The 11,829-nt window shown below is 46.7% G+C and overlaps 1 protein-coding gene across 1 annotated transcript in view; it reads right to left on the bottom strand.

Annotated features, from left to right (window-relative positions):
* Window positions 1–5,521: 5,521 nt before the first annotated feature.
* Window positions 5,522–11,829, bottom strand: part of CAMK1D (calcium/calmodulin dependent protein kinase ID) — a 178,760-nt gene continuing 172,452 nt past the window's right edge. The window contains exons 9-11 of the mRNA XM_009285542.1: window positions 10,415–10,502; window positions 9,697–9,835; window positions 5,522–5,859 (exon numbers count right to left, since the gene is read on the bottom strand). Of these exons, the coding sequence (XP_009283817.1) occupies window positions 5,738–5,859; window positions 9,697–9,835; window positions 10,415–10,502 (349 nt within the window). The 3' untranslated portion in view covers window positions 5,522–5,737. The remainder of the gene's footprint in view (window positions 5,860–9,696; window positions 9,836–10,414; window positions 10,503–11,829) is intronic.

The following is an 11,829-nucleotide window of genomic DNA, read 5'->3' as shown; positions in this document are numbered from 1 at the left end:
GGAAAAAAATAGCTAACTGGACAGATCAGTGGCACGGTTCATGGTGGAGAAGGGGTCTTGAAAATCAGAGTCTGGGATAAAGAGCCTTTATCCTCTGTTACAAACGCTATTTACACAGCTTTGACCCAACCGCACAAAGTCGGACCAAAAAACCTGAACCAACTCCTGATCTCCCACCGATAGGATCTGTGATCCCTGGGGCCGCAACACCCCTGGGGCCGCAACACACACACACACACACACACACACACACACACACACACACACACACACACACACACACACGTGCACACACGCACACACACACACACGTGTCACGGAGACCGGGCCACCCCGGCGGACAGGATGGGAAGGCAGGACCCAGCTGCAGGGATGTGGGGAAAAATGCAAGGGATTGTGTAAACTTGCTGCTGGGCAAGAAATCTGGAATGACTAATTTACCAGGGGAAACTCTGTTCGTGCAATGTTTGTGAGCAGGTTGCCATTTCCTCACTCAGCCATTGCTCACAGTAATTTGCCAACTAATCCTCCACGTTTGGTTTTGATGCTGTTTTCTTTGGATGCTGTAGTCTCCATGTGTGTTTCTGCTCTTTGCTTGAATGAGTGTAATTCTTAGCATCAAGTTTCTGGTGCAAATAAGCATGATAACGAAGGCAAAACTCCCTTCCCATGAATAATTTCTGGGATGCATTCAGGCCCCAATTCAGATGGATAAATACGCATGGGAGCAAGAATGCACGTAATCCCATTAAATGAGAATTTCCACATGCTGAAAGGATGATACTTCTGTACCTCGGGGCTCAGTCTAGAAACTGTTATTTTGCCAGTAGATAAATCCCCTGACTCTTTGGAGAGAGCAAAAGCAACAGGCTACAGTCCGCATGAGCTTGTTGGCAAAGTCAGTCTGGTGTTTTTATGTAGTCCTCACCCAGCACTGCTCAGGGCTGGAGCTGTTATCACAGGGGAAATAATAGCACAGGTTTCCCTATATCTGATCTAGTTAATGCCAAGTTCACATCGAAGAACAATATTCCCCCTGCTCACCAACGGCTGAAAGCTATCTGGCTTTCCCTGGGTGCTTGTTTCACTAAAAATAGGGTCACACTTAAGGAAGGGGCAGCCTCAGGGCCAGCTGCCACTGCATTTCTGGGGCACCCTGGAGGTCTGTGCTCTGGTTTGCAGTGGTTTTGGGGAGAAAAGCCAGAGGTCAGGGCCTGTGTTGGCTCCCGGGCCTGGGAAAAGCTTTGGACAAGTCCCAAAGCCCCTCAGGGCTGGGCAGGGGCCCAGAAGAAGGAGGCTGGTTATAGAAAAAATATTGTCAATAGCCATGGAGGTATGCAGGACACATGCACAGCAGAAACCCCTATCCAATGCCTACTGCAGAACTACATGGAGATGTCTACCAGTGGGCTGACACCCCTTTTTGTGGTTTGATTCGTATCAGGAACAAACCTCTATCATCGCTTGGTTTTATTTCAGCACCACAACCATAACAGACACACGAGGCATTAAGTAAAATCCTACTTTTTTTCCTGCACCCACTACTATAATGGCACCTGTACAATAGCAACCAGGACAGAAGACACGTCACCAGCAGAGTAACACAGTCTCAGGAAAGCATCACTGCCAGGTTCTCCCCGCACTCCTACTTCCCCACTAGCCGTGCCGTGGGGCCAATAGCCATTTTGTGCTGCAGAAGGGGTGATCCAGCAGAAAGTTAGGATGCACTGGGGATGAAGTCACATGCAAAATCAGTGGCGGAAGCCCCTGCCGCTGCAATACTGACTTTCAGCTCGCAGAGTTCACAGGCAGCCTGTCCTCACAACTTCTTCTGCAGGCTAAGGGGCCAGCTGGAGGTTTTCTGGATTTGTTTTTGTTTTCCCAGCAAGAGCACTGCTGTTGGCATCAGAGATGGCCTCTGTGACTCTGGAGGTAAAAATCAACAATCAAAGCTGCAAGCAAAGAAAAAGAAGGGGAAGGAGCTGAGGAAAACAAGTTACAAAGGAAAAAACACATCAGTGCCAGTAAAGTAAAGCAGAAAAGGGTAACAGACAGGTGAGTCCAGCCTGAAGTCCTCATATGAGGAGCAAATCACATGTTGTTTAGTAGGACGGTCCATTGGGAAAGAGCCCAGAGGGATTTTTCTACCTGCTCCTTCATGGCAAGGCCAGTTGGGAATTTGTTTTGAATCTTCTCCTTTGGGGCTATTAGCCCTTTCCCCACATGCACACATTATTTACTCCTGGCTTTGCATTCACATGTGAGAGTGGCTGAGCAGAGGTGGATTGGGGCAGGGGAAGGACACGCAACAGCACTGGAGCATCCCCGGCAAGCCATGCCAGAGTGTTTGCCGTACCAGGCTGTGCTGCCAAGGGGCAAATGGCTCCAGCCCACTCCATAACTCTGGCCTCGGTAAGTCATCCCAGTTAACAGATTTACCCAGACTTAAACTGAGAAGTTTTAACCGAGAGATACTTCAGGACTCAATGATCGGAGAGATCTCTAAGCATTTGGTGGACCTCGGTCAGGTCTCCAGCTGTGTTTCACTCATACAAAAGAAGAGCTTCCCACCACCCAAAGGTGTAGCAGAAAGAAACAATTTTGCTTTTAAGTGCTTCTGTTTCTTGTCTTAAGATCCCAGCAGTTGATAGCAAGCCAAAGAGAATGACAATAAATTACACAACTATGGCAGAATACTACTTGCAGGAAGGAAAATAAATCACCCTAATTCCAAGTGTGGAAGGAAAGAATACCCCTCCCAACAAAAAACACAGAAAGCATCCAGCAAGCAGGGGCAGCCAGCGTATGGGACCTCCCCCACCAGCTGCAGGACAGCATGTCTGCCTTTGCTCCCATCACTGCTCTTTGTTTCGCAGATGGAAATCCATTTGCTTTTCTTTTTTTCTGCAAGATACGTTTGGATGCTGTATTTTGATTAGTGGCCTCAGCAACTACATCAAGTTCAAACCAGACCTCAGGTTTCAGAAGAGAAGGCAAAGAGGGAACACTTGAGCCCTAACTTTTAAAACCACTCCACAAAGACAAAAATATTCCCTAACCAAATCCTGCTTTTGGTTGCACATGTGTAAACATGGGGAACTCCACTGGTGCCAAACCAGTAGACTGCCTATTCACATCCCTGCAACTGGAGCAGAATAGGGCCAGCTGTGCTTATGAAATCATGGGGGTTCAAAATAACCTGAATTTCTTGGGGTAGGAGTCTCTCCTAAACTAAAGCTTCCTTACTCAGGCTGGCAAAATAAAGTGGACTTAGAATGAGTTTAAATTGTATTATACTCATTTTCAGAAACCTCTGCAGCAAGACATAAAGAGTTCCGAGGGCAAATGCCAATAAAGCTCTTCTTACACTTTGTCAATGGGGCAGGAGTATATGTTGGCAATGGCCAAGGGATGGGGACAGGAGCGTGACTTGCAGCAAGGAGATTCCCTGCCCTTTGGTCTGCCCAAATCTCGGTCACAAGTCCTCACCAGGGAAATTATATGGAGCTTTGCTACCAACCCTCAAGAGACCAATATCTGGCATCTTTCCTAAAATAAGAAGTTGAAGCCTTTCTGCATGAGCATGAATGCCAGCTGCAACACGATGGGGGGCACCGGGGGGTCCCAGGACCTCACTCAGATGTGCCACAGCCCTCCGAAAACGGGAGGCAGCTTAATATCGAGGAAACTAGAGATCTATCGGGTGCACCAGCTTTAAGTGCCACCAAAGGAGTGGCTATTTCAAACAGAGTCAGCGCTCACTGCCACCTGCTTTTCCAGCTTTTACCACTCAAAGTATGATGGATGAAATCCTGGCTCCGACAGTTGAAGCCAACCGACTGAAGCTGAAGCAGGATTTTGAAGTCTCAATGAAAAATACATCTCTTATGGTTTTTCCCAGCACGGTCACTATTGCCTGATACATTCAGCTGTGTCTGTGACTGGCTTTCACAATTTCTTGTGCAGGATAAATGAGGCGAGAGTGGCAATAGATCACGCCGTGGGGAATGGCTTCTGCCTCTGGCTGGGGACGGACCTGTCTGGGGTGCGAGAGGCTCGCAGCGGCCAGGGAAGGGTGCCTGCCTCTGCCGCCCGCCTCCCTTCTCTCCTCCTCGAAGGAAAATCACAGCTGGGAATGGCGTAGAAGTAACCTGGAGCCCTTCAGCAAATCTGGGCAGATTTGCTCTTCTCTCTGTTCAAGCTGCTTTAATGCACGGCTGCACAACAGTCACGGTGGCTGTTCCCAAATGATGCACCAGCACACGGCACTTGGGAAGGGCATGTATTTAGTAATTAAAAAAATGGGGAAATTGAGTTTGCTCTTGTACATGAGCTTCTGGGGAGGAGGGGAAGGGAGGCAGTGCTACCACTGCCCCTGCGTGTGCCTGGGCTTTTTGGCGAGGCCCCACTTTTCTAGCTCAGTGTTCCTCGCCAGCCCTCTGCCAGAGCTAAGCGTGATGGAGCAACGCTACACCAGATCCTGCACTTTGCACCCAAGAACCTGCCAGTGCTTCACAGAGGGGTGCAAACATCACCCCTCTCCCCGGGGGTGAAACCCAGGCACGCAGAGATTAAGGCCCAAACTTTTCTATTTGGTTTCTGGTACTCGGTTTTGGCCACTCTGGGAGGTGCTGAGCATCAGCAACGCCAGGCAAAGCCCCGAGGAGCTGCAGGTGCTCAGCATCTCTGGCACGGACCCCTTGGGCTGGATGCGCCCCGTGCCAGAAGCCAGGTGAATTTACCAGGCTGGTGGATTCAATGTCTTGCTCGAGGGCAGCACAGCAAGTCAGTGCCAGAGGAGGACTATGACTCCCGGCCCCGTGTCTTCCTTTCCTTTCACTCTGCCTGTAACACACAGCGACTCGAAGGAGATAAGAGCTTCAGGATGAGACCGTGCTCTTTCATTTCATTTGCTCAGCTCTGGTTGGCTCCTGACCAGCACCGTGTACCTGCCTCTCCTCTGAAACAAGGGTGCTGCAGATCCCCAGCACTACAGGAATAAGGCCAAGGATGAGCTGACTCCCAGCTGGTGGCAATTTAACTCTTGCCATGGCTTTCAAGGAGGAGGAGGGGAGAGAAAGCAGCAGTTTCTTAATCTGAGCAGTAACGGCTCTGCTAAAGCCAGGCAGACTTGCAGTCCAATTTGAGGAGCGAGAAATGGCATGCTATTGAAATCCTCCCGTGTTGCAAAGTTAATGTTGATTCCTACCTACAGAAATAGCCTATCCCCCAGCAAACTGGAAGGAGGGACATTACTGGAAGTAATTTTTAAAAGAAAAAAAAAATAATGCTCAGAAAAGTATCTCTATTTAAATAATCCAGTTGAGATGTTCGTAGTTAATGGAAAAAAAATACAACATATACTGTTACCTACACTGAGAAAAGTATAATTCACTGGGGAAGAGAATGAGTGTTCATTAGTTAGAACATTGCTAGACTCACATATATATATATATTTATATATGTATATATATTAGTTAGAACATTGCTAGACTCACATATATATATATATTTATATATATGTATATATATGTACAGCACCAGAGACTGTTAGATCCATTCCCCCTGGAGTCATTGCAGTTTGTGATAAATGAAACATTTCAGAATTGCAGTATAAAATATGGCCATAAAAAATCTTCTTTCTTCTAGTCCTTCGCTGAGCGTGCACTGCAGGGTGGGATCGTGCAGAAGAACCCTGCCAGCCCAGCCGCCTGCCCGCTCCACGCCGCCCCGGCTCTCACTTGCTCCCTGTGTGCACTGTGGTCACTGTGGTGGGTCTGGGTCTTCGGTCCCCTCCTACTGCAGAAACGCCTGAAGAAGCAGATGAAACAAAACTACAGAGAGTGGATGGAGACATACCTAAAAGGAAAGCCAGAAACAGAGTTAGAAATGTTATTTTTGGAGGCGGGACTGTGGGCAAAGCTGCGTTTCTTTCGTAGCACGCTACAGAGTGGAGGGGACTGCAGCTGGAGAAGGTGCTCCTGCTCTTCCTGCAGCGATGGGTTGGCTGGGCACCTCCACGGGGCATCTTCTGCCCTCCTGGCCCATGGCTGTTTGCCTACTGCCACCACTGGCAGTTGCATATGCATGTCGCAATGAGTAAATGTGCAGCTTTGGTACATGTTCAACCAGACTGATTCCACTTTTCTGGGGCTGAAAACAAAGAGTTCTGGGATTCAAAAATCCCTCCAGCATTGTACTTGCTCAGAATAATTTTCCTTGTGGGCATGTTGAAGGTGATTAAACTTCTCATCATGGCCATCTAGCTAAATGAACAGACTGTGCACCTGGACTAAAAAAATTTCCCCAGGCATCCTGCAAAGCTGCTGACAAAAAAGTACAGTGGGTCAAACTCGTTGGTGAGTTCCAGTAAACCTAGAGGGACTGTAAATTTGTGTGACTTGGACATCATTCTAGCGACAGCTTATGTCGCTCCAGGTTTTGCTGGTATGTCTCCAGGACTTCCAGCTAAGAGACATAGGTTGATGTAGGTTGAGTATCTGGACCCAAAATTTACCCAGGCAGTTCCTTTTGAACTAATTAAAGACTTCTGACAGATAATTTTTGTGAAAAAAATGGGGGGGTTTAGCTAAATTTAAATGTTTATAGAAAGTGTCCACTTCCAGTGAACCCTCCATCACAGCTTTAAAAAACACAACTCTCCAAAACATAACCCCTGAAAACCCAAAGTAGGCTGGGTTTTGAATGACAGATTCAAGATTTTGCTATTCCAGCACAACGTCAGCAGTTTCTACAGAAAGCATTAATGAAGAGAAATCAAATATATCCTTGCCAGAGCTTTCCATGGATGAACTACCCCTCTCCCAGTGGCCGCTGAGACCCCACCGGGGAGATCCCTAGATTTTGCCGGCACGTGCAGCTCTGCATGCAGTTTGGCAGCCTTGTAGGCACTGATGTGCAAAGGTAGCTCTGGTGCGAGAAAAGCTGCCGAACAGGGACCCAGCATGGTCACCTTGCTCTGACAAGATGCAGGCTTAGAGTGATTAGAAATCCAGTTCATTTTTCCAGCCTGGTGAATAAAGGATGGATGAAACCTATATTAATATATTCTTGGACTGGAGTTTGATATGGCCCCTTGACTACTCAGGATCTTTTTGATGCTTGTTACGACTTTTAACTACTTTTCCATGCTTCAAGGTGGCATTTCAACCTCAGGGATGACTATGCTGTACCTACACTCGGCCACATCCCGTTTCCCAGCGGTATCAACATTTGACACGTTGGCTTCACCTTGCAATTTATCTATTACCTTAAAAATACAGAGATCTAGGTCCTGTAATTAATCTAGGCAGTCCAATCATGTCTAAACAGAATAAACCAGGCACGGACCGAGAATCAGGCCAATATACTTGAGAAATCCCAAGTGATGCACTTAGACTTTCCTGACAGGCAGCATAATCCAGCCTAATGCATCCTCTCTGCTCTGCCCTAATACAGAGAACAGAATTAGGATGCAGCCTGACATAACCTACTCTGAGGCGAAGGCTGTATTTAATTGTCTTCAATGATGTGAAATTGCTGCATTTGAAAGTATTTGGAGAGCTCATTAAATGTCTATTAATAGCATTAGGCAGTATTATATTTTGTAATTGTGGCACAGCTGTTTCATGTAACTTGCTGCATGGGATCTTTCTTGTGCAAGAAATCTGTCCCCAGAGAAAACCGCTGAGAAAGAAAGAGGCAGGACAGAGACCTCGGAGGTTTCCTTTTTCCCAACAGGAGGTATTTGGTGGAGTGCATTTGATATGTCAGCTCCCTCTTAATGTCACTTCTTGTATTTGCTGCTGGCTCTCCTCAACTGGTTCTCTGGGGCTCCAGCATCTCCTAACTCTTTAATTGATTTCTTTGAGGAAGGGAAGCTCTTCTGTATTGTTTGTCAAGCTAGACTTAACCTGGGATGCTTGGAAATCTTTTGATACTTTTCTGCCTCATATTTCTGACATGAAAAAGCTTGACCTATCTTAACACATCTGGTTTTATCCTTCGTATCCTGGCTGACTTCTCCACCACTGCAAAATATGGTCGGATTCTGTACAGGGACCTGCTGGATTCTGTAGCGGTTAAAGAGACTTTGTTCTCTTCCCACCCTTCTTGTTCACAGATGTTTTTCCATTACTATTCAGACTACTCAATGCTATTAATTAACACCATTTGAGATTAATCACCCATCAGTTTAACAGCAAAACATGCCATCAGATGCTCTAGACCTAACTGGGGTCTAGCTTAGCCATACTGCAGCAGGAACCAAAATAAAGGTGTCTTTCTCCCCTGTAAGGGGTTTTCTACATCACTGCATTGCCAGTGCATGGTTGGAAGTGCTTTGCGGCCAGGCAGCACTGCATCGCTCCTTTGCAGGTGCCAGATGTGTGCCAGGAGCACAGTGATGCTTTTTCAGTAGCAGCTGGATTTGGCATTGGGCATTGCAAACTGGGCACTGGGCATGAATCCCCATCAGGCCCAGGATGCGGAGGGAAGGGGCTCTCCTCTGGCTCAGCCACAGCACAGGCTGGGAAAAACATCTCACGCAGCGCCCAGAAGGCAGATCCCACCCCAGCCGTGGGGGAAACCATGTTCATGACAGCAAGAGAAACCACAGCTTCCATACAGAGCCACGGGGACTGTGGCTGGTGGCATGCCCTCGTCAAGGAGCAGAGGTTGGCAGGCAGGGGTGGCAGAGGCAGATAGCAGCGCCATCCAAAATCCATCCTGAATAGTAGGTGCTTTCTGTTCCAGAATAGTGTGGGGTATAGTTTAGAAATGACCACTTCAGTCCCCAGTGAAGTAAGCACTGACTTGCAATACCGTAAGCTACTAGCATTCCTTTTTGGTGCCGCACCTTAAAATAATCTCCTCGAATTGTAAAGTCCCCATCCCTCCATTTCATGATATAAAAATCTCTACAGATGGACAGAAGGAAATAAAAGAAATGCTCAGAAGTCAGAAATTAAATAGGCTTCATTGCAAAGGACGCATTTCTGTCTTCCAAATGATCCCTTCACTGCCATGTCTCCTTCCCTGGCATCCAGAAAAAAATATATATCCCAAGCATCTGACTCCATCGGGCAGCTTGCAAATCTCAGTTATAGCATATAACTAACAAGGCAGCGGGCCAAGTCCTGTTGTGTTGTACAGAACCTGAGTCCTGCTCAGACAAATGAGCCTCTTTGTACAGGAGCTTAATTTGGCCCAGGAAGAGGGAAGCTGTGTCAGACTGGCAGGATCAGCCTCCTCCATGGAAAATGGAAATGGAAAGTAAGCCAATTTTTACAGAAAAATGTCTTATCATAATACTGGAAACTCAAACATAAACAGTTTGAGCAAACTTTTTCAGTTTTCAACCAAATACAAAACTTTTCTGCTGTGGGGGTCTGGGTCTTTTTCCCAAGTGAAAGCCCTTTTTCTCCATAAGAAACAGTGTTTTTCTCTCAAAAATGCACCGAGCTAAAACCTCACTTTTTTTAGTGCATAAACTTTTCCAATGGAATCGTTATTTTTTTGGCCAGCTAAAAATGAAGGCCTCGGTCCCTTTTCAGTCCTTATTTTAAACACCTGCTTGCACAAAGCCGAACCTACTGGCAGTGAGGACTGCAGCATGGGCGTCAAGGAGAAAATGGGGATCACACGAATTTGCTCAGCTGCCGCGGCGGGATTTTTCCCGGGATGTTGGCTACTCACAATCTTTCCGTGTGGCTGCGTCAGGAAGTGGCGCGGCGAGGCTGAGGGTGCTCGACACGCTGGCGCTCGCACTGTCCAGGCTGCTGCCGAGGTGTAACCGTCTCATGTGTCGCACGACTGCTGTGGCATTAAACGCTTGCTGGAGCAAAGGAAACAAGAAAGAAAGAAAGAATAAAAAAACTGGAGGTGGAAGGGTTACTTCTGCTCCTCTCCTGGCTGCTCAGAGTTGTCAGAAGTGAATGAGCCCATCATCTTTCAAACTTTTCCCAACTTCTAGTTTCTAAGCTAGAATCAGCAATATCAAACCATATGAATTTCTGCCCTGCTCCCGCTCCCCGTCATTCCTTCTAGCACTCAGTTGGGATGTGGCAGCCTACAAGAAAGTCATATTTGACACATCCTTCCCTGTACCAACGCACAGGGTGTCCGCATTGCTTCATGTCCCCCGCACAGCGCTGACCCCAACTCTGCATATAACCGCTGGTGCTGTAGCCATGAGCAGCCCCAGCCCCATCTCTCACACTCATTACATTTATACTCTTGGTTAGTAGCATCCTCCTTAAAAGGCCCCACAAGACCATGTAACCTAAGACTGGACCAACTATTTTGACCAAAATTTTGGGACACAAAAGCACTAACATGCTGAAAGGGTGGCCGTATGGCCGCTGCGTTAGCAGAGCTATGTGTCCAAGTGTCACCCCTGAGGAGGGTCACTTACTCTCCATTTGCTTTTTGCAAAGTTCTTCCGGATCTGAGCGCTGACCGACTCGTGGATGTTTTTGTTGAGCGCTGTATCACCAGCGATCCTGAAAGAGACAGACAAGACAAATTTTAAGAGATCTTTTACTCTCCTTGAATACTCTTTCTTCTTCTCCTCAACAGAGAAGGCTGGTCCAAGGTGTGATTGCTCCTGCAGTGATGATGATTTCATTCACATGAGGGCTCAAACTTCCCACCGCTGTCTCTGCTGGCAGCAGTGGTGGAAAATCTGGGGCAATAAAAGCAAGCGTAGATAAGGCTTGTAGGTCTGGCAGCTACAAAGAGGCATGATCTTATTTTGTTGGTGCACGGCTGCTTTCTATCACCATTACAGCCCTAGATGAAAACAGTCTATCTTTTTTTTTCTTTACATCTAAAGATTTAACATCAACAGGCTGAGACTACTTTTAGCCTCAACCATGCAGCAGCTTCCAGAGCCACTCCAACCTGTCTGATTTCTGTTTGCACTGGAGATTTTCCTGCCACCCTGCAACATACATAGCCATTCATCATGATTGATGTAGATTTACAGTAAAGCAGATACATGGACGCTCACTACAGCAGCACAGGCTGCACAAATAGCTTAAGCTGAACAACACTCAACCTAAAAATTTAACTGATCTTGCGCAGTTTCTTGAACAGATAAAGACACATTCAAATCTCCGGGAAACACAATTATTTCAAGGGAATTTTATTGATTCAATTAACTCCTCAAGGCATGAGGTCTGTTGGAAGAGTAGGCACCGCAGTGAACTGATGTTGGGCCATGTGCTGAGATAATTAGTGCTATCTAACATAGGTGAAAGCAAGGAAGCAAAGATTGCCTCCTATGTTGTATGTGATATTTTAAGAAATCAATTTTTTAGCCACATTGTAGAAATCCAATGTCCATCAGCAATTAAAAAATCATAAGAAATTGAAGAATCCATCAGGCCCAGAGCCTCCCAGCCTGGGGACCTCCAATAAAATAATCAGAGGGTCTGGGGGACTCAGCGGTCATCTAGTCCTTCCCTCCAACCCAGCTCTGTCAAAATAATTTTGACAGATATTTGGCTAATCAGTCCTTAAAGATCTCCAAAAGATGGGGACTCCTCAGGCAACCTATTTCAGTGCCCCACTATCTCCCAGAAGACATAGAAAATAGTTTATTCCCTTTGTCTTTGAAGCATCCTTTCACATATTTGAAGACTGTTATCATGTCTTCTCTCCGTCTTCTCTTCTCTAGACTAAACAAACTGATTCCTTCACTGTTTCTTCATAACTCATATTTTCTAATCCTCTGATCTAGTGAGCTTCTCTGGACTTTCTCCAACTAGTCCAAATCTTTCTTAGAGGGCGGTACCCAAACTGTTCGCTGTTTTCCAACTAAGGCAG

The sequence above is a fragment of the Aptenodytes forsteri genome, unplaced genomic scaffold (genome assembly GCF_000699145.1).
Source record: "Aptenodytes forsteri isolate BGI_AS27 unplaced genomic scaffold, ASM69914v1 Scaffold87, whole genome shotgun sequence".
Classification (NCBI taxonomy): Eukaryota; Metazoa; Chordata; class Aves; order Sphenisciformes; family Spheniscidae; genus Aptenodytes; species Aptenodytes forsteri.
The sequence above is the reverse complement of the archived record's forward strand: the minus strand, read 5'-3'. Positions and strand labels throughout refer to the sequence as shown.